The sequence below is a fragment of the Scyliorhinus torazame genome, chromosome 6 (assembly GCF_047496885.1).
Source record: "Scyliorhinus torazame isolate Kashiwa2021f chromosome 6, sScyTor2.1, whole genome shotgun sequence".
NCBI classification, from domain to species: Eukaryota; Metazoa; Chordata; class Chondrichthyes; order Carcharhiniformes; family Scyliorhinidae; genus Scyliorhinus; species Scyliorhinus torazame.
This window is the reverse complement of record NC_092712.1, coordinates 120,664,720-120,688,574: the sequence shown is the minus strand read 5'-3', so window position 1 is coordinate 120,688,574 and position 23,855 is coordinate 120,664,720. Positions and strand designations below refer to the sequence as shown.

Genomic DNA, 23,855 nt, shown 5'->3' with positions numbered 1-23,855 from the left:
GTTACTGTGAAAAGCCCCTAGTCGCCACATTCCAGCGCCTGTTCGGGTAAGCTGGTACGGGAATTGAACCTGTGCTGCTGGCCTTGTTCTGCATTATAAACCACCTGTCTAGCCCACTGAGCTAAACCAGATTGTGCTTGGTGTGGATGAAAATAAGCTCAGGGAATGGTTGCTGAGGGAATCGGAGCTGTCCTTGGAACAAACAGTTAAGATTTGTCAGGCTCACAGCACAGCTTTCTAAAATGTTTCTCAGTAATGGCGGCATCTTCTTGGAGGAAAACACTCTGGTTGCCGCCCTTTTTCCAAAAAGGTGGGAAAGTTCCTGCAGCTTCTCGCACACCAACAAACACGTTAAAGGTCAGGACGAATATTTCTGTGTGAAAGATGTGGTCAAAGGCACAAATTACGGTAGCGTCCAGCGTTTGGCAAGTTTTGTTCCAGATGCAAAGGAAAAAATCACTTTGCTCAGACTTGTTACTCAACCCCAGACCAGTCAACACAGTCTCCAGTGATGAAACATCATTGTTTGTTGGAGTAATAACAGAGAAGAATATTTTTTTGGAGAAATCAAAAGATTCTCCAGCACTTAAGAAAATGCAAACTGTTACTCCATTTCAAATGAATGCGGTTGATGAGGACAAATAGCTGCTACCACTTGAAGTGAACGGTACAGTTGTCCAAATGAGGTTAGACACTGGTGCCAAAGCCAACTTAATCAGCATGACTGATATAAAAAATTAAACAGAATAGAAGAAACCACAAAATATCTCTGAGAGACTATAATGGTTCAAGCATGAAATGATATGGTGCTTGTGACCTGAGTGTGGTGGTGAAGAACACAGTTTATTCCGTTCCATTCTATATTGTATCGAGGGCTTGGATTCATCATTAGGTGATCAGTCCTGTGAAGAATTTGGTCTAATGCAGTTGATATATAGCATCCACAATGGATTGAGTCAACACTCCAATGATTCTGAGAATATTATCAGCAAATTCAGCGATGTGTTAACAGGTTTTGGTATGCTAATATTCACCTACAAGATACAACTCAAAGAGGATGCAAAAGCTGTGACACATGCACCAAGAGTACCTGCACCTCTTTGGGATCGCCTCAAAAAGGAGCTAGACAGAATGCAATATTAAATGTAATCAGAAAGATAGAAGAACATACCGACTGGTTTGTGTAAAGAAAAGAATGGCGACATTCGCATATGCATAGATCCTAAAGATCTTAACAAGAATATCAAAAGAGAATGTTACCAAATACCAAAACATGAGGAAATCACACCTGAGATGGCTGGTGCACAATTCTTTACGAAACCTGACGCATCTCAAGGTCTCTGGCAACTAACGTGTTATGAGCCAGGGTTTAGAAAACTCCAAAGTATATCATGGGGTTCACCTGACCTACAACTGTTTATAGATTTTAGTAATGAGGAGCACAAGCGCCTGCCTTTCAGATGTTATTCAACAGAGGCCTTAAACACTTTTAATCAAAAACAAAGTTTATTCTATGAATTTAGTTAACAGTTTTATAAACACACACAGTAAGCATTTTTATCAACTACAAACATAAATACCCCGCACAGCTACAGCACTCTATGTATAACCCTTAATAAATTTCCGCTTTAAGCTGTCCCAATTTAGTAACAAGATCCCATAAACCAGAAACCCTTTTTCAAAGGTGTGGCTCAGCACCCTTCTTGTTTCCTGTCCAAAACAGCAGGTTTCAATTCCTTCCAGAAAACAGGTATTACCTTTAAGTTATCACGTAATCTGGAGACAGCTTTTAAAATGCAGAGAGAGAGACTCCAAGATCTGAATACAGCAGCCAAATGTGAAAACGAAAGCAAAAATCTCAGAGCCACACAACAGCTCCCAGCTCAAAAACGAAAGTAGAACTCAGAGCCACAGTCCAGCCCCACCCACACAATGACATCACTGAAGCCATTTGATAAGACAAAACATTTCTTAAAGAGACACACCCATGACAAAAGATAGAGGAAGAAAGTACAAAATACTGCACTTTTCATACGGCATTTGGATGGTACTGCTTTCTGAGAATGCCGTTCGGCATAATTTTGGCATCAGAAATTTTTCACCGTGCCATGGAGCACATAATCGAAGGCATCGAAGATGTATGTGTGTACGTGGATGATATCATCGTTTGAGGCTCAACCATAGAAGAGCACAATACGAGGTTGCTTAAAGTTCTAATGAGCATCAGGAGAAATGGGCTGAAGTTCAGCAAGCAAATGTGGCAATTTGGAGTAACAGGTCACATTCCTAGGTGACAAGCTCTCATCATATGGCATTGAACCTGACAAATCCAAGCAATTGTCAACATGCCAAAGCCACACAACAAGAAACCCATCTGAAGAGTGATGGGTATGATCAATTTTATCGGGAAATTCATTCCAAACCTGTCAGCAAAAACAACTCATCGACGTGATCTCCTGCACAAGACGACGGATTTCACTTGGACTGAGCAACATGAACAAGAGGGGAAGAAGCTCAAGATTTCACTAACCACCACACCAGTTCTCACGTTCTTTGGCCCAACTAAGCAGATTAATGTGTCAACAGGTGGGTTGAAATATGGTCTGGGAACAGTTCTGCAAGTCGAGCATGATGATTGGAAACCAGTCGCGTATGCATCACAATCCATGACGAAAACAGAACAGAGGTACGCTCAAATCGAAAAAGAATGCCTGGGTTTAGTTGCAAGCTTGGAGAAATTCCACGACTACGTCTATGGCCTTCCAACTTTCACAGTTGAGACAGATCATCGTCCTTTGGTTAACATCATCAAAAAAAATCTCAACCAAATGTCTCCGCGCATTCAGAGATTGATGATGAAGTTACAACGCTATGACTTCAATCTCATCTACATGCCAGGCAAATATTTGTTCTTAGCAAATGCATTATCGAGAGAGCCGATACAAAGTATTAATAGTGAAATTGCTGAAGATCTGGATCTGCATGTCAATCTTATTTCCACACTACCACCAGTATCAGAAACAGAACTACATGAGATCTAAGAAGAGACCAAGAAGGATCAAACTCTTCAAGAGGTGATGAGGAACATCAACTCACACTGGTCCAGAGGTCAATGTATGGTGTTCTACAAAAATGATCTGAACTCAATATTATTAATGAAGTGGTGCTACATTTGAACACTATAGTCATACCTTAATCTCTTCGCAAAAATGTACTGAAGAGGCACGGTAGCACAGTGGGGGTGGCACGGAAGCACAGTGGTTATCATGGTTGCCTCACAGCTCCAGGGTCCCAGGTTCGATTCCTGGCTGGGTCACTGTGCGGTGTCTGCAGGTTCTCCCCGTGTCTGCGTGGGTTTCCTCCAGGTGCTCTGGTTTCCTCCTATGGTCCAAAGACGTGCAGGTTAGGTGGATTGGCCATGCTAAATTGCCCTTAGTGTCCAAAAATGTTGGGTGGGGTTACTGGGTTACGGGGATAGGGTGGAGATGTGGGCTTGAGTAGGGTGCTCTTTCCAAGGGCAATGGCCTCCTTCTGCACTGTAAATTCTATGAAATCTATGAAATCTAAAGAGGATACACGAAGGACATCTAGGGATTGAAAAATGTAAACGGAGAGCTTGTGACTCTGTTTACTGGCCAGGTATAAACCAGGATATTCACAGGATGGTCAGTTGTTGTGACATATGCCAGAAGCATCGTTGCAAACAAAGAAGAAAACCGATGCAAATATCTGATATTACCTACTGCACCATGACAGAAAGTAGCTATTGATCTCTTTCACCTACGAGGGAAAGATTATTTAATGATCATAGTTTGACAAATAGTCGAACTTGATATTGCTCTACTGTCAAGCATAACGGCAAGCAGTGTAATACTGCATACCAAGTCAATGTTTCCCAGAAACGGAATTCCGCAAGTTGTCATGAGCGACAATGGTCCTTGTTTAAGCTATAAAGAGTGGTAATACTTCGCAGTCATAGAACATAGAACATATAGTGTAGAAGGAGGCAATTCGGCCCAATGAGTCCGCACCGACCCACGTAAGCCCTCACTTCCACCCTATCCCCATAACCCAATAACCCCTCCTAACCAGATAGTTCAGCTGTTCCTGAGCATGAGAATGTCATGGGGAACATTGAATCTACAAGTTCTGAGCAGCAAGGCCAGACTTGGAGAAGATCAACCAGAGTCAGAAGAAAACCTGATCGACTCAATTTGTAGATTTGCACTATTTGTACATACTATGCTTGCTGTTCTTGTGTGTGTGTGTGCGTTTATATATGTGTTTATACATATATATATATATATATATATATAAAACCAGTTTTAAAAATTAAAAAATAATAATACTGTTAGACTCACAGGCTCATGATATCACATGTAAATATACTGATAATAATGTATTAATTTATTCCTTCAAATGAAAGGGGATGTAGTGATAGCACGGTTGTGTTGTAATTCATCGACTGACCACTAGGAGTCTCTTTAGCATATAAGTGAATGTTAGAGTCAGCTGGCCCCTCAGACTAGCTGGAGGAAGCTGATGAGAGAGGTTGCTTGTGCTTGATCTTACTGTTATTCATCTATTGTTTTATATATAGCTTACCCACAGTTAATGTTAATAAATCATTTATAGCTTTAGTTACAAGCGTTGTTGTAATATAAATCAGGCCATCCAACAAGAACATTACAACCATACTATGCATTCGTGTTGGATTTTGAATCCCAGATGTTGTAGGTAATCAAATGTTAAGCTTATTAAGATCAGAAACTCTTTAATTTTGCCATGTCCTCTGTTACAAAGAAGGACTGGATTGAACTGGTTCTCTACACATCATATCAGTCTCTAGTGCAGCTGTAAAATGTGCCCCCAGAAAACTTACACATAGCACATTAGGAATGAATTAGTCAAGGACTAGCTATTTACAGATGATATATAATAACCAACAATATATAACAGTTTCATTCCTGAAGATAATGCTTGATAAATCATGCACAGCGCATGTTAAATTTTGGATGTGTGGGTGAGATTTGCAACCAGATCTGAAGTCAGAAAATTACCTCTTCAGGGGTATCAAAATCTTTACTGTTGACTCAACAAAAATAGGCAAGGTCATCATTTAATTTGTGTATGAATTGTGTGTGCCGCAACATTAAGGACCCATCTCTGCACACGCTGGAATGTCTAGAAGATTACAGCAGTTCTGGGTGAGTTCTGCTTCCCCAACCACTCCTGGCATTTCTGTAACCAAGCCTATTTCATGCTGGAGTTATGGCAGATGTGCATGGGCCAAGATATTTTAGCCTCATAATGTCATAACTCACACTGTCACCTATTTCCTCCTACAACTGTATGTAATAACATTTGTTGATATGATAGTCATGCTTCCATCTGTCAAAGTTCAGAGAATTAGTCGGTGAACATGTGATAAATTATGATAAATTCCTTTTATGTATGTGAAGGGTCGATAATTGATGACATTGTTCTGTGGGGAGGAAGTACAAATAGTTATTTGTAGTAAATTGCAGTATGCTCAGTGCACTTTCTGAAATTTATATTTAACAAATGCTGAAATAAGAGACATGCTGTCCAAACTTTTGATCTTACACTCATCAGGACGGATCACAAGATCGCCAATGGTAAAGGCAACAACGATTTATACTGCATGGGAAGAGAGTGCTGATAGTTTATCAAGTCGGCTCAGATTGTTGAAGGCAATGTAGTATAAATTGTTGTTCCCTTTGCTTTTGGGTATTCCTGCGATCTGCCTTGATGGAAAGCTTGGGCAGTCTCTTCTTTTTCAGCTGTATTCAAGTTTCCTGTATGATCAAATGACTCAATGTAACTGTCTTATTTCTCTACAGAATGTGTTTAGGAACCAACCAGCACTACCAGAGTACAAAGTTGCAGATGCAAAAAAGTCAAAATTCATCCTTTTGCATTACAGCACTTTTAAAGCATTATGGGATTGGCTAATATTATTGGCAACGTTTTATGTTGCTGTGACTGTACCATATAATGTTTGTTTTATTGGAATTGATGAAGATTTGCCTTCAGCCAGAAGCACAACAGTTAGTGACATTTCAGTGGAAATTCTATTCATCATAGGTAAGCAGACACTTCTGTCATTGAGCTCTCATTCAGTTTGTAATCAACATTTATCTATGTATTGACTAGCTATGAATGAATGAAGAATTTATGATTAACCATAACCAAACAGGATCAATTAATAATAAGTATATCACAATATAATCGAGAACTGAATCTTTCCAATTAAACCAACAAGTATTTAATTACTGGTATTAGAATGTGAACTCCATTCATTATTTTTAACTCTTCATAATTCTAAGTGCACAGATTTTCCCGTTCTTGATTACATTAACTGTCCATTGACCTGTGGAGTTAACTTTGAAAGAACTCTGAATTTTTAGTCACAGTAAAGATTACCATGCATGTGTTTAGAGAAGAATACATCCCTGTGACTCACTGCAAGGCAGTGGTCTGATCACAAACTGAGAAACCAAAGTTCTAGTCATGCAAAACTACCCTCTGAATTGTAAACTTAAAATGTAGACTTGAAATCACATCGATTTCTGTAACATAAGCACCAAAATTGTGGTTTTCCATCTTGGATGAATTTATGTTATGCTCACGAAGGCCCTTGCCTTATTCACCTATTATAGTGCATATGAATGCTGTAGTAATTGTAGCACAATCACTGCAAAAACCACCGAAGGGATTTCATTCAAAAATAGACATGCCAGAAATCTTACAAAACTAACAAATCCCTTGTTGACTTCATGTCTTCCATCAATGCACTTAGCTAACTCGAACTGCAACCACATACACATCTTTATAATGCAATAAATGATGAGAAGTCATATTTTAGAAACCTCTGTTTAAATACTGAATTATCTCATGCACCATCACACATGACACATTTTCACCGTATTAGCCCTACGATCAGTTGTTGATACAAGAAAGTAACTAAGTTTTGACTCCAAACTAGCTTTCATCCACTTAAGCAGGCCAGAGTAACTTAGAACTGCTTGTTCAAATCAATGTCATGCTGTTGTGTGCAGCATGTTGAATGGGGTTGGCTTTAAATGTCTCTGGGTATTACCTTCTGCTGCATTGCGCTGGTTCACCCAAAATTGACCAAAACAGCAGAACAATTTGAGGAATTTCAAGCACAAGCTAGACCTAGCATCAATTGGGTTTCCACAATCTTTTGTGCTGGTGTAAGAAAATCACGCAGCCCCCAGATCGGATTTATCAGCATGACCTTCCTTCTTTTAAATGCAGGGGAAATAAAAAGCATCTTTTAAACGTTTTTCAGTAATAAGATTTAATTTACCAAGAATTTGATTAAACTAATAAACCGCAGTGTATAGTTTTATAACATCATTTTCGTTTGTTTAAAATTGGTTACTCACAATTTTTGGATCAGTCACATTTATTAACAATGCTTCTTTCCTGAGATTAATGCCATTTTCAGCTGTATTAAATACATTGCACCAGGTTACCACACTTAAGTACATCAACGAATATCTTTAATACAAGAGAAAGAGGAACAATTATGTTCTAAAACACTACTCATATGCAGTGCTTTATGGAAAATTTTATGTTTGTGGTTATGTAAATGCTTTTAAGCGAAGATTTGAAGCATAAATTCATGTCGGAAAGCTTACACAACTGGGCACAATTTGCATCCAGGTTGCATCCAACGTGGAAATTCTGTGGCAATCCATGCACGATTACAATATTACAATATCTCCCTTAATTCATGAGGAGTTGAAGCAAGTCAGAGTGGAGTCAGTGATTAATCTTGGTTTCTATTCAATTTCTACTTCTATCACCTGCAATTATCTACTAAATTGTTCTGCACCTTCATTGAAATAGGTATGTGGATTAATAGGGGTAAATTTTCCCTACCCGCACTGATGAGAGGTTACTTTACCCACTATCAATCTACATTAGAAAGCCATGAGCAATACACCCATGATTTTCTGATGCGCATTAGGGTAAGAGAAAGTAACAAGCTACCAGTGTGGGCGAGAATAATTAGGATAAAATTAGTTCCATTTGTAATTGCTAGATGAAGGGCAAGATTTTCCTGCCCCATCTGCTGGCGAGATTGTGTTGTCAAGAACAAAGAAGAAAGAACAATACAGCACAGGAACAGGCCCTTCGGCCCTCCAAGCCTGTACCGGTCATGATACCACCCTTGGCCAAAAACTCTCAGCACTTCCTTCTGCCTTATCCCTCTATACCCATCCTATCCATGGGTTTGGCAAGATGCTTTTGAATGCCGTTAATGTATCTGCTTCCACAACCTCCCCTGGCAACGCATTCCAGGCACTCACCACCATCTGCAAAAAATATCTGCCTCGCACATCTCATCTAAACTTTGCCCCACGGACCTTGAACCTATGCCCCCTGGTGACTGACCCTTCCACCCTGGGAAAGATGCCTGCCCATCCACTCTATCCATGCCCCATATAATTTTGTAGACCTCTATCAGGTCACCCCTCATCCTCTGTCTTTGTAATGAAAACAATCGAGTTTATTCAGCTTCTCCACATAGCTAACAGCCTGCAGACCAGGCAACATCCTGGTAAATCTCCTCTGCACCCTCTTCAAAGCCTCCACATCCTTCTATGAGTGTGGCAACCAGAATTGTACGCAATATTCCAAGTGCGGTCTGACCAAGGTTCTTTACAACTGTAGCATGACTTGCCAGTTTTTATACTCGCGACCCCGTCCAATGAAGGCAAGCATTCCATATGCTTTCTTGACTACCTTGTCAACTTCTGTTGCCACCATCAAAGATCTGTGGACATACACGCCCAGATCTCTCTGACTTTCTATATTCCTAAATGTTTTGCCATTTTCAGTATATTCCCCCTCTATGTTAGTTCTACCGAAATGCATTACCTCACTTTTGTCCTGCCGCCGAGATTGTGTTGTCCTGCCGTAAGCCATTAGACTTTAGGCTGGTCTGCCGAATTTCCTGCAATGGGGCCCACCACAACGGGGCTGGAAAATCTTGGCCTACGTGGTATTTATTAATTTTGTGACTCCAGTCTCAAGAATTCTGTCATTATGTACAAACGTTTGATTGTTCGCCTCACATCTTTTCATAACTCTTAATCTTTCCTCTTTCCCAAAGAGCAATTGGTCGCCTCAAATTGCAATAAGGACTTTTTTTTCTGTAAACTGGTTCTGACTGACTGACTTCTCTTTTGCTTTGAACTTTTTGAATTTTTAAAACAAAAACAGGTCAGGCAGCAACTATGTGAAAGGAAGAGAGTTAAAGTTCCAGGTCAATAGTCTTTTATCAAAACTGGAAGCTGTTAAAGATGAAGCACTTTTAAGCAAATACAGAGCCAAAACAAAAAAGAGGCCAGAGAAGGAACAAAAGGGAAAGACTCAAAGGTAGGGGTTATTAAACGATAACAGGGATGATGGTGCAAGGCAATAGCAGGTGAAAATTGAAGCAAAATAAAAACAAAAAGACTTGTGCAGAGGAGATGCGAAAGTGAATAAAAGACTAGGAGGGAAACCTGAAAAATTTCGGCAAAGTGGTGAGAGTTCCCATGTATCAGGAATGTGGTGGAAAAAAGGTAAGTAGATCACGGACAAACCTGCTGGTCATTTACCGAAAAGAAGTCCCCACTCATACCTCCTCCACTCTGAATGACTCTGGTACACCATCCTCCAATAACAACAACTTGTATTCATATACCACCATCTTTGAATGTAGTAAAAGGTCCCATAAATGCATTATAGCATAAAGTTTGAACCTGCACCACATAAGGAGATATTAGGGATGACCACAAACATGGTTAAAGAGGAAAGTTTGAAGGATCGTCTTAAAGGATTGGATTAGATTTTGTTTATTGTTTATTGTATTTTTCTGCGAGCAGCTCAACAGATCACTAAGAACATGAAAAGAAAAGGAAATAAAAGAAATTACATAATAGGGCAACACAAGATATGCAATGTAACGACATAACACCGGCATCGGGTGAAGCATACAGAAGTGTAGTGTTAATGAAGTCAGTCCATAAGAGGGTCGTTTAGGAGTCTTGTAACAGTGGGGACGAAGCTGTTTTTGAGTCTGTTTGTGCGTTTTCTCAGACTTTTGTAACTCCTGCCCAATGGAAGAAGTTGGAAGAGTGAGTAAGTCTGGTAATCAAAGGGGTCTTTGATTATGCTGCCCGCTTTCCCCAGGCACGGGAAGTGTAGATGGAGTCAATGGATGGGAGGCAGGTTTGTGTGATGACTGGGCTGTGTTCAAGACTCTCTGAAGTTTCTTGTGGTCTTGGGCCGAGCAGTTGCCATACCAGGCTGTGATTCAGCCAGATAGGATGCTTTCTGTGGTGCAACTGTAAAAGTTGGGAAGAGTTAATGTGGACATGCCAAATTTCCTTAGTTTCCTGAGGAATTATGTGCGCTGTCATGCTTTCTTGGTGGTAGCGTCGACGTGGGTGGACCAGGACAGATTTTTGGGGATGTGCAGCCCTAGGAATTTGAAAAAAAGCGAGGTGGAGAGATGTGAGGTTTCATAAGGAAAATCCGAGCTTGGGGTATTGGCAGCTGAAGGCACAGCATGCAATGATGGAGCAATTAAAATCAAAGATGCTCAAAGAGCCAGAATTGGAGGAGCGCAGAGATGCCAGAGTTTGGAGGAGATTACAGAGAAAGGGAGGATGAGACCATTAAGGAGTTTTGAAATGAGTGTGAGAAATTTAAAATTGAGGCATTGTTTAAAAGCAGAAGCCAATGATGGTCCACAAACACATGTATGAGTTAGAACATAGACAGCAAAGATTTTGGATGGCCTTGGTGTATAAAGGGTGGAATGTGGAAACCAGCCAGGACTGTGTTGGAATAGTCAAGTCTAGCGGTACCAAAGGTATGATGAAGATTTCGAGAGCAGATGAGCTAAAGCAGTGGCAGCGTTAGGAGGTGGAAACAGGCATTCATAGTGATGGCATGGGTGTGAGACAGGTTCTCAATTCAGATGAAGTATAACATCAAGATTGCAACCAGCCCTTTTCAGCATCAGACCATTACCATGGAGAGAAATGGGGTCAGTGGCTCAGGACGGGAGTTTGCAGCAGGGACCAAAGACAAAAGTTTTGGTCTTCCCAATATTTACTTGGAGGACATTTCTGTTCATCCATTACTGGATATTGGACAAGCAGTCTAATAATTCCACGCAAGGGAAGTGGTGGTGAGGTAGAGCTGGATATCATCAGCATGCATGTGAAAACTGACACTATTTTTAGATGATGTCACCTAGGCACAGCATATCAATAAGAATTAAAGGGCCATGATTGGATTCTGGATGCCCGAGGTAACATTGTGTGCTCGGGACGAGAAGCCTTTCTAAGTGATTCTCTGGATTTGATTAGACAAACATGGAACCAGGTAAGGGTTACGCAATGGTGGAGAAGCATTAGAAGAAGCTTTGTGTAAACTGGCCAAGGTGGACCATAAGGGAAAGTTTACCTTTTTCACAGCCACATAGAATGTGTTTGTGACTTTGATGAGAGATATTTAGGGACTGTGGCATGGGCAGAAACCACGGGCAGGATTCTCCGACCCCCTGCCGGGTCGGAGAATCGCCGGGGGCTGGCGTGAATCCTGCCCCCGCTGGTTGCCGGATTCTCCGGCACCGGACATTCGGCAGGGGCGGGAATCGCGCCGCACCGGTTGGCGCCCCCCCCCCCCCCCCCCCCCCCCCCGCCGATTCTCCGGCCCGGATGGGCCGACGTCCCGCTGCTGGAATGCCTGTCCCGCCGGCGAGAATCAAACCACCTATCTTACCGGCGGGACAAGACGGCACGGGCAGGCTCTGGGGTCCTGGGGGGGGCACGGGGCGATCTGGCCCTGGGGGGTGCCCCCACGGTGGCCTGGCCTGCGATCGGGGCCCACCGATCCGCAGGCGGGCCTGTGCCGTGGGGGCACTCTTTTCCTTCCGCCTTCGCCATGGTCTCCACTATGGCGGAGGCGGAAGAGACACCCTCCACTGCGCATGCGCGGGGATGCCGTGAGCGGCCGCTGATGCTCCCATGCATATGCCGCCCGGCAAAGTCAGTTTCGGGCCAGCTGGCGGGGCACCAAAGGCCTTTCCCGCCAGCTGGCGGGGCAGAAATCAGTCCGGCGCGGGCCTAGCCCCTCAAGATTAGGGCTCCGCCCCTCAAGATGCGGAGAGTTCCGCACCTTTTGGGCGGCACGATGCCGGACTGATTCGCGCCGTTTTTGGCGCCGGTGAGCGGACATCACGCCAATTGCGGAGAATCCCGCCCCACATTTCAAACATGGAATTCCAAGAAAGATAGGCATGGATTTGGGGGTGGGGGGTGGGGGGTGGGGGGGGGGGGGGGGCAGCACGGACAAAGATTCAGGAGAGGGAAGGTAGTTTTGGAGATGCAGCAGTAGTTTTCTCGAATGCAGAGGTCAAGGAGTGGGAAAAGGGACAGGGAGGTGGGTTGATAGGCAAGATGAGTTCCAAATGAGTATTGGGCGATAGGGTAGAAACTAGCCAAAGTTAAAGCTCAGAGTCAGGGCAGGGGGCTCAAGTAGAGGAAATTTCAGATGGCGGTCTGGGGCTGGGTACAGCATGTGTTGTCTGAGCAAAAATTGCATTTGTGGGTCAGATTTCTCCCCGTGTCTGCGCGGGTTTCCTCCGGGTGCTCCGGTTTCCTCCCACAAGTCCTGAAAGACAAGCTTGTTCGGTGAATTGGACATTCTGAATTCTCCCTCGGTGTACCCGAACAGGCGCTGGAGTGTGGCGACTAGGGGCTTTTCACAGTAACTTCATTGCAGTGTTAATGTAAGCCTACTTGAGACAATAATGAAGATTATTATCATTATTACGTAAAATCATTTTGTAGAGAGTTGAATTCTTTCCAGCAAAATCAATATTTTGATCTTGTTTAAGTCTTAAATCTTTAAAGTGCATCCTGAAATAAAATCCTGTTACATCCTTCAGCATTGACTACCTTGTAGATTGAACTTTGTTTCTGTGACGTGAGCAGTGATTCAAGATAATATCAAATTGAAGCCTTAAAAAATATTTCAACAATAGATTTCTAGCATACGAAACAATCTAAAGCATAATTTTTAACATCTCGTTCCAGGGAAGATTTTCCATTGACAAATTAAGGAATTTAATGATTATTGTCATGTCTGAGATGCACCATTAAAAATAACGTAACATAACCTTAGATAAAACAGTAATGAATGAAAAGTATTGGCCAAAAATTCCGAGTATTGTTTGAACATCGAGTGCTTTGCCTACTGCAGTTATTAGCAGAAGGCTACACACATTGATTGGAAGATCTCACACAACATTCTACATATTGTTATATTTGTCATTTATAGTTTCTTATCTATGACAGAGCTACTACAGAACTTAATAGGCCAAATAATGAAATACGAGAGTTGTTAGCATCTAGTTTTAGAGGTTAATTTCGAGGTTAATTTAGATGGTTAATTTATGACACTTTTTCTCAAACTATAAAACTTCCACAAAGAATCTGTTTCAAGCTTAACCATACATAGATGTAGTCAATTTGTTCATATCCGTGATAACCTTGTGAATACACTCCATAAGTAATAGCATATAAATGATGAATACATATTAATAGAGGTGGTAACCTACTTCAAATAAATATTTTTTTCTTCAGCTTTATTTATGCGGATTTTTACAGCAAATTATTTTGTTTACAAAAGGCAGTCAGAAAATCCTCCGTGCTTGTGTTGCATTTTCACATAAACCTAATTCAAATAGGTTTCAAATTCATTTACTAACTGTACTGCTTTATGTCAAACAGATATTGTTTTGAATTTTCGAACAACGTATGTCAGCAAGTCTGGTCAAGTTATTTTTGAAGCTCGATCTATTTGTATTCATTATGTAACGACATGGTTTATCATCGACTTAGTTGCTGCGCTTCCTTTTGATCTTCTCTATGCCTTTAATGTCAATGTGGTAAGTACAGCACTTGCATTTCTTTGAATATCTTTCACATCTTGGTTATTTTTCCTCTAAGTGTTCTCCCTGACACGAGATCAACCACGGCCATTGGCTATCCTTAATTCTCATATCTTTAAGATTATGTGGGGGTTATGAAATGTATTGTGACAGTGGAAATTTGTTATGTATGAACTGTATTTTGGTGTACAGGGATTTGGTGTCACTATTTGCCATCTCCTTGATGTTTAAAATATTTCAGTTGCTATTGGCAGAATTCTTTCTGCTTTATGAGACTTTATCACTGACAATATTAGTTTTCTGTAAATACACGTTGCGACAGGCGAATGTATAATTCAAACAATGCATGACCTGGCCATTGAAGTAATATACGATGAGAAATGATGATTTTGCATGATTTTTGAAATCTTGAGTTCTGCAGCAGCAGCATATTTTTGTTGGTTTTGGGACAAATGTTATACTACAAGTCCGACAATGAAAAGCGGGATTCATTGAGAAAATGAAGATGCTATATAAGGTATCAGATATGAGGTGAAATGGTTGATTACTGACATAATGAAAATAACATAGAATGTAAGAAAGTGTGAAACAAAAAATAAACAATTTTCCCATTGATCCCCTTCCCACAGCGCACCACATACAATTTATACTTCCATGAATTTTCTCGAATTTACCGAATCATACAGCTAGCTGTTCAAACTGCTTTTTAGACAAAACTTTTTCAAAGGCTGGGCAGACGGGAGTGTGGGGGTGGAACTATATTCTGGGGGGTGCTCATTGTGAACCAGGTCTCCTAAAATAGTAGCCTCTTTTCTTCCTGGTCCATTAAACACGCCCCTCGCACCCACTCCCTATATCTGCTACCCTTACCTGATCTGGCCTACATGTGACTCCAGACCCACAGCAATGTGGCTGACTCTTAACGGCCCTCTGAAATGGCCTGCAAGCAACTCAGTTGTACCAGACTTTTTAAAAAATTAATTCAAGGGGGGCTTCACTGGCTAGGCCAGAATATATTGCCCATCCCTAATTACCCTTGAAAAGGTGGTGATGGTGAGCTGCCTTCTTGAACCACTGCAGAAAGACTAGATTGGATTGGATTTGTTTATTGCCACATGTATCGAGGTACAGTGAAAAGTATTGTTCTGCACACAGTTGAGACACATCATTCCATACATGAAAAGAAAATAAGAAGTGTCTCACCTACTTGATGGTTATTAGGAATGGAACACTGACATCACTCATGGAAATTCAGTATGCGGATAACATCGCCATCTCCGCTCTCTCAAAAGCAAATCTCCAAGCCATGCTTGACACCTTCGCGGAAGCAAACTAAAGAATCCATCTCAACCTCAACCTCAAGAAGATTCAGGTCCTTTACCAACACACCCCAGGGCAAGATCCAGTCTCTCCCTCCATCAAGATCAATGGAGAAACCCTCCCAAATGTGGAACATTTCCCATACCTGGGGAGCCACCTCTCATCAAAGACTGACATCGGTGTGGAGATCCAACATCGTATCCAATCCGCGAGCGCCACCTTTGGACGGCCAACGATGAGAGGATTCGATGACAGCAACATCTGTGCTGATACCAAGATCCTTATGTATAAGGACGTCATCTTCCCAACTACGTACACGTGCCACCTCAAGGCCCTAGAGAGGTATATCGACACGGTGTGAGGCGGATTCTCTGCATCAGCTTGGAGAACAGGTATACTTAAAGTGGCATCTTTGAAAGAGCTAAGAACACCAGCATCGTGGCCGTGATCTTCCAAAACAAACTCTGCTGGGTCAGCCATGTTCTTATGATACCAGAGTCCCAACTGCCAAAGCAAATCTGCGCCAAGCTCCAGTCGGCCCCCGAACAAAAGGACAAAGGAAAAGCTTCAAAGACACCCTGAAGGTTTACCTCAAGAAGTGCAACATGGAAGTCATGCCTGGGAGACCCTTGCTCAGAAGAGACCTACTTGGAAGAACCTCTTGATTGAAGGGACACAATATTTCAGGACAGCAAGAGGAAATCTAGAAAAGGAGCCTGAAAATACCAATGATCTTGAGTCCAAAAGCCAACTCCACCTCCTGAAACACTTTCCAAGTGTGTAGTTGGAGATGCAGCTCTAGGGTCGGCCTCATCAGCCATGTAAGGACCCACCAAACCCATGACCAGTGACACAGAGTTTCTTAGGTGGACTATCATGCTCGTTAGCGAGTGATTGCTGAAATGGGCAACAAATATTGGCCCAACCAGTAATGCCCGCATCCCACAAAAGAATAAACCTTTCCTGTCTCTGAGCAGATTTGTCTTTCCATGGAGTACATTCTCCAAGAACATATCACATTCATGAGCTTGCCACAACCTTACTCACTAAGATGTAACATAGATGCATTTAGAAGGAAGATAGATAAGGTAAGAAAGGAATAGAAAGGTATGCTACCGTAGTTACAGTAGAATGGGAGGATGGTCATGTGGAACATAAAAACAGGTGTAGAGCAATTAGGCCAAATAGTCTTTATTTATGCTGTGAATTTTATGTAACTAATGTAATGTATCAAAAGGAGAAGACAAAATACATATTTTTAAAGTGCCATTAACATTGCAAATATGCTTTAAACCCTATGGCCTTGGATTCCTATTTCTCAGTCGAAGGCTGTGCTGAATTGTTCCTGCATCGGTGTAATGGGGTGATATGGAGGAGCACCTGTAATAGCTGGTTTATATTAGATGGTATAGCTCTGTAAGAATCATGTTGGTGTAGAATTTCTGGCAGTGTATTGTAGTTCAGCAACTGGAAACACCTTGACAACACAGTAGCTGTCAATGTCTGCCCACTCTCACATACTTCCTAAATCGTTTGGGGAGCCTGGCAGCAATGGGAGAATGTACAGTGTCCTTTTATAGAATGATTTAGCTCAGATGAGCTTTCTAGTGTGAAAATGGCCCACATTCTGCCTGAGCATTCTGCTGAAATATTGTCCAAATGATTTCCAAACAATCTTCCAAGTCTGTCTCATCCAACAAAAACCTCTCATGTAACTGAATATTCTCGGCCTTTTTGGTACCTGGAGTCAGAGTCTTCATGTGAGATGTATATTTGATGTATATTTCAGCACTTAGTACATTGTTAGGAGCCCCCTCAGATGGCTTTCAATAAACTAATCACTTCAGTCGCAATTTGCAATTGGGTAGATCTCTCCCATATGATTATATTTGTGTCAGAGGTGTAATGTTGCACATCCTCTAATAAATAGAAATCTTCTTCCTTGATTTATGGTGTAATGGCCTGCATTGGAAATACTTGTGTCCATAAATATTAATGAAAATAACAAAATAGTGTGTATTTGAACTGATTAAATCATTAAAGCCAAATATTAAATATCAAGGTATTCAAATATATGGCATTTCTATTAAAATCAGTTGCAATCAATAGATAGAAATCTGTACCCCCAACAATATTCCAGTGCTGCCATTTTAAACAGTAAAAGCTGCATCGACAGAAAGTGGTGCTCTGGTCTGATTCAATTTAGGTGGTCCTATGTGTGTAGAAATTCAGCAGCTCATATTGCTGCAAGAAAATGAAGTCTGGCTGCTGTCCAAGTGACAGCGCTGTCTCTTTATTACTATTTCTAAATGCATTACAGAAAGCGTCAGGTTTGCAGACTCTTTTCTGTGGTCTGGTCTGTGTTAGTCACTGCTGTAACAATGAAAAGACAGCATGAATAATAATTGTTTTTTGCAATACAATAACTTTGTTTGTGGCGTTCAAAAACTATCGTTTGTCCAGGATGGGAAAATAGCTTATTTATGGATTGGACAGCTGCGGAATACTTAGTTCTTGCATCCCAAATGATAACAATAATAAAATAAAAATGTTAAACTATAATTCATGCCACTATACCATCAATTGATAGAGAAGAATTCCACTTGATGGGGGATGTGTAACATAGTACCTCTGACACAAGTACCATCACATGGAAGAGATTTACTCAAATTGCAAATTGCGACTGGAGTGATTGGTATATTTAGTTTTTGATGACGGGAAGACTGTGCAAGGTACAGAATCTGACATTCTGAGGTGCTTTCAGATCTTAAATTCAGTTGGGAGACGGAAACATGGGGCAGAATCTGGTGAAGCTCCCAGGAGCAGGAAATTAGCGGGGAACTGTAGGGAGGCTAAAATGTCAGCTTTCCAGTTGGATGAAAGTTGGGAATTACGTTGGCAGCAGACTAAAGGTGGATCAGGGTTCCCGATGGCAAATGACAGGAACCTTTTTTAATGCAATAGCTCGTCACACATTCTTGAGTCATGCCTCATAAAGGCATAGGTACAGTCACATTCATAACTTTAAAAAACTAACTTTACTCAGTGTGGAACCTTTTGGAATGGACTTTTCTTTTAAAATGGACAATATGTGCTGAAAAAGATGGCCGCCAGAGATCAGATGATCTGATCTGTGTATCCAAGAACTGATTCCACATTTGGTTACACCCTAGAAACGGGTAGGTATTCCAAACTAAAAGGTATTAATTACACATATCCTAGGGCCCATTAGAATATGTTTCTGAATTGAATGGGTCTTTTTTAAACAAAGAAGATGATTGACTTAATCCTCTCAGGACACATATTGTTAAACGATAATCCAGTTGTGGCTAACCAACCCAAGATGACCACCATATTAGGAACAGGAACTGCAATTGTGAGGATTCACATCAAGTCAGCCATGTTCGTCCATTTTTAATCTTTAAAATGCTGACTGCAGAAAATAAGACATGGTGGTCGCAGCAGAAAAGACCTCTTCATTGAGCCCGCAGCATGTGTTTTCCAGAACAAGACAGTCGGGTTTTTTGCTTCTAACCTGTAAAAGTGCACTACCGCAACTGTACTTTCCTGGAGTGTTTTTGTGTATGTGTGAATGAGTGCCGTAGTGTTAAGATTTCAGGATGAGTAAATAAATCAACAATCCTCTTTCTTTAAAACCACTAAAACGCTGTGCTGCTGGTTATTTCAATCATCCACACATTCTGTGGTTTAAAAACAAACACTCACACTTCCCCTTAAAAGTCTACGGGCTGTGGACAGTTGGCCAAGGAATGGGATTTCAGCAGTTCCCTCTCGCCCTTTCCATTGCAGTCACCAGAATAAACGGTACCTTTGTGATTAAGTTGGCAGCAAATGAGGATCGTTTGGTATCAGATTCACAACTGGTTAAAGGTGACAGGCAGTAGGCGACATTGTCTTTCTAGTAGATTCGAATTAGGCAGGAGCTGCTGTTCTTGTATGAGCACCTTTGTTGGACTGGAGAGAGGAGGCTAAGCTTGATGGTAGCCGCCTAGGGGGATCAGGGCACAACTGTTCATGGAAGGGAGGATAGCAGCTGTCCACAAAGGTCAGGGCATGGTTGTCTGAGGAAGGGAGTTTGGGTTATGGGGGACAGGGGGAGGGAGCTGATGAGAGAGGGAGACTCAATATCTACCAAGACAGCTGAAGCATGAAACTGAAGCGATGAAGGGTTATTAAAAGCAGATCAATGGTGAGGTTAGGAGAGTCTGAGGTAACCGAGGGTAGCTCAAGTACGATAGAAGGAAGATTGAGGATGACAGTTGGCAGGTTCAGGTTGCTGGGGAGGGGGTACTTCAATGGCGAGAGAGTGCAGTTCTAGGTTGACAGTTAATCAAGGGTGATGCTGGGTGGCTCAATGGGCACAAAAGCAGGGTTCGGACATTGGAGAGAGGATTGTAGGCGATGGAAAAAAAAGTCAAAAGCCACTGTGGGACGGTGCAATTCCAATGTCAGAATGGGGGTATCCAGGAACATGGCAGTCATTGTAGTTTATGCCTGGAAGATATGCAGAGGTGATATATGTCTGCAAGAGGAGTTTTATTTACAATGCTCTAAAATATCTGCTCTCATGCTTGCATCAGCTCGCTTCAGTTCAATCTCCTTTTCCCTAAGTGGCCACATCTAGACTGAACCAAACAGTGAGGAGTTAATGGACACACAAATCAAACACTGAACTGCTGAACACTAATCCTTTTAAAACTGTAAGCCACTATTATAAATTAAACCATAATAAATAATAAATGTACACACATCGAGTCCTGTGGATATTGCTGACTGGACCAGCATTTATTTCGCATCCCTTATTGACCCTGAGGAGGTGGCAGTGACCTGCCTTCTTGAACTGCTGAAGTCCATGTGATGATAATACTGACAGTGCTATTAGGAAGGGTGTTCCAGGGGTTTGGCTCAGCGACAGTGAAGGAACGGCAGCAATATTTATAAGTCAGGTTGGGGTGTGGCATGGAGGGTAAATTCTAGATTGTAGTGTTCTCCCATGTATCCGCTGCTCTTGTCCTTCTAGAGAGTGGTGGTTGTGGGATTGGAAGGTGCTGCCTAACGAGACTTCTTGTGTTCCTGCAGTGCATCTTGTAGATGGTACACATTACTGCTACTGTGCCCTTAGCACAGGGCTAAATCGCTGGCTTTGAAAGCAGACCAAGGCAGGCCAGCAGCACGGTTCAATTCCCGTACCAGCCTCCCCGAACAGGCGCCGGAATGTGGCGACTAGGGGCTTTTCACAGTAACTTCATTTGAAGCCTACTTGTGACAGTAAGCGATTTTCATTTCATTTCAGTGGTGGAGGGAGTGAATGTTTGTGGATGGGATGCCAATCGAATGAGCTGCTTTATCCTGGATAGTGTCAAACTTTGAGTGTTGCTGGAGCTGCACTCATTCCGCTAAGTGGAGAGAATTCCGTCACACTCCTGACTTAGACACTGTTGATGGTGGATAGATTTGAGGAGTCAGAAGGTCAATTATTCGGTGCAGGATTCCTAACTTCTGACCTGTTCTTGTACACATTTATATGGCTAGTCCAGTTCTGTTTCTAGTCAATGGTAACCCCCAGGATATTGACAGTGGGGGATTTAGTGATAGTAATGCCATTGAATGTCCAAGGGACGATGGTTAGATTTTCTCCTGTTGGAAATGGTCATTGCCTGGCATTTGTGTGGTGCGAATGTTACTTTCCGCCTGTCAGCCCAAGTCAGTTTTTTTCTACATTTTGGCACGGACTGCTTCAATATCTGAGGCATTGTGAATGGTGTTCAACATTGTGCAGTCATCACCAAACATCCCGACTTCTGACGTTATGAAGAAGGCAAGATCATTGATGAAGCAGCTGAAGATTGTTGGGCCTTGGACACTAACTACCCTGAGGAACTCCTGCAGTTGTGGCCTGGAACGGAGATGATTGACCTCCAACTATCACAACCATCTTCCTTTGTGTCAGGTATGACTCCAACCAGTGGAGAGTTTTCCCCCTGATTCCCCTGGACTTCAGTTTCACTAGGGCTCCTTGATGCCATATTCGGTCAAATGCTGCCATGATGTCAAAAGCAGTCACTCTCACCTCACTTCTTGAATTCAGCTCTTGTGCCCATGGCTATAATGAGGTCAGGAGTTGAGTGACCCTGGTGGAACCCAAACTGAGCATCTGTGAGCAGGTTATTGCTGAGCAAGTGCCGCTTGATAGCACTGTTGATGATTCTGAAATTTCTTAGAGTTCAACTCATCTGTTTTCCCTCAGCACAGAAATTGTCTCTGAGAAAGGCAGGTGTTCAGGTGATGGTGCTGAGATCTACAAATTGGAGTTTGTGGTTCTGCATGATCAGCTCAATGATCAATACCTCAGACACTCATTGGAAAAGGAACTGTATCCTCATAATCACTGTCCTCAAAATATCCTGGTCTGCTCGCTATCAAACACCTCACATGCCATTCTGCATTGTCATCCAGCAGTTATGATGTGGAGATGCCGGCGTTGGACTGGGGTGAGCACAGTACGAAGTCTTACAACACCAGGTTAAAGTCCAACAGGTTTGTTTCGATGTCACTAGCTTTCGGAGCGCTGCTCCTTCCTCAGGTCATTCACCTGAGGAAGGAGCAGCGCTCCGAAAGCTAGTGACATCGAAACAAACCTGTTGGACTTTAACCTGGTGTTGTAAGACTTCGTACTATCCAGCAGTTAAGCATTGATTCTGAGCAACCATTTAATCTACTTTGGTCCTGAGTAGAGGCGATGTAAGTATGAGATCACCATTTGGTCATTTGTTGTGAACCCAATCTCCAATTTCAAATCTTGGTCCTTTTGCACCTCTTTGTTTACACTTGAGCTTTACATTGATGCTTTGTGAATTTTTCCTCTGCCTTTGCCTTTGCTCTGACATTCTCATTGGATATTGGTAATCACTTAAGATGGTCAGTGGCATGAGAAAGTTATGACCAATCATATGTTTGTCCAGTGTCTTTTCAATCAGAATGTGGGGGATGAATCAATATGTGCGAAGTAGGATATGAATGATTGTTCAAATGTTTTTTTCCCTCTGCCATACTCGCTCTCAGTCTGTTATTTATTACGTGTTGAATTGTTTGATTCCATCATTTGATTGTAGGTTGCATCATGATGTCAGATGGTGGTGAATTCCATAGCTGGCTACGAACTCCATGAACCTACTGGAAACAAATTGCGCTCCATTTTCTGTAGTGACTATCTCCAGTAAACCCCACTTTGTAAACAAGTTGTCTGAAATGTCAATGACCGAAGCGTTGGTTATAGAATTTATTGTAGCAACAAATCATGAACATCCATCAGGAAGCATTTGGTTGCATGAACCAATGAGATACTCTACCTCAAAGTTATACCAATGAAGATGATCTGACCATCTGCAGATGAATAGGGGTCAATAACCAGAGCCTGATCTACAGGCTAACACCATAGTCAACGCTTGGTGATCAATGAGCAAAGTAAACTTTCCACTCTAGAGGTACATGTGTCAACGGGGCGGCATGGTGGCACAGTGGTTAGCACTGTTCTTCACAGCACCAGGGTCCCAGGTTCAATTTCCGGTTTGGGTCATTGTCTGTGCGGAGTCTGCACATCCTCCCCGTGTCTGCGTGGGTTTCCTCGGGGTGCTCCGGTTTCCTCCCACAAGTCCCGAAAGACGTGCTGTTAGGTGATTTGGGCATTCTGAACACTCCCTCTGAACAGGCGACAGGGGATTTTCACAGCAACTTCATTGCAGTGTTAATGTAAGCCTACTTGTAACAATAATAAATATTATTATGTATAGGGGAGGTGGTGGCATAATGGTATTGTCACTGAATTCAACAAAATGAAATTTGAATTCAATGAAAGAAAATCTGGAATTATGTCCGATGACCATAAAACCATTGTCGATTGTTGTAAAAACCCATCTGGTTCACTAATGTCCTTTGGGGAAGAAAATCTGCCATCCTTACCCGTCTGGCTTACATGTGACTCTGAGATCCATAGCAATGTGGTTGACACTTAACTGCCTCCTCAAGGGCAATTAGGATGGGCAATAAATGCTTGCCCAGCCCACGATGCCCACGTCCCATGTTGATATGAGTAGATTCAGGCTGGTGCTTCTCCCTCTCCAGTGGAGTATGTGTGTTCAGTTTCCAACAATAGTTATGATGTGCAAGCAATTAGTCACTCGCTTCCTTCGACGTCCCTAGAGCTTGAATAGCATTTCTTGGCCTACCTGTTTATGGGTTGAGATGCTATCTTCACCTTTAATGGATCAAACGCTGTTTTCTGTGCAATTGTTCATTCCCATTGTGTCCTTTCCCATTATGTTTCTTTGTGCAATAGCTTTAAGAGGCTCTGCGACTTAGAACCTAATTCCTGATAAAAGTTGATAGTACCAAGGAAAGAAGCCAACTCTTTTGCATTAGACGGGATCTGAAGTCCATGAATGGCTGTGATATTATATGCACGCTTTGTTCCAGTTACTGTCTATCTATACCCTAGAAGGTCAAA

General features: G+C 42.1%; 1 protein-coding gene across 1 annotated transcript in view; it reads left to right on the top strand.

Moving 5' to 3' along the window:
• Positions 1-23,855, top strand: part of kcnh8 (potassium voltage-gated channel, subfamily H (eag-related), member 8) — a 674,720-nt gene that overhangs the window by 355,221 nt on the left and 295,644 nt on the right. The window contains exons 5-6 of the mRNA XM_072508746.1: positions 5,865-6,108; positions 13,851-14,008. Coding sequence (XP_072364847.1) covers positions 5,865-6,108; positions 13,851-14,008 — 402 coding nt within the window. The remainder of the gene's footprint in view (positions 1-5,864; positions 6,109-13,850; positions 14,009-23,855) is intronic.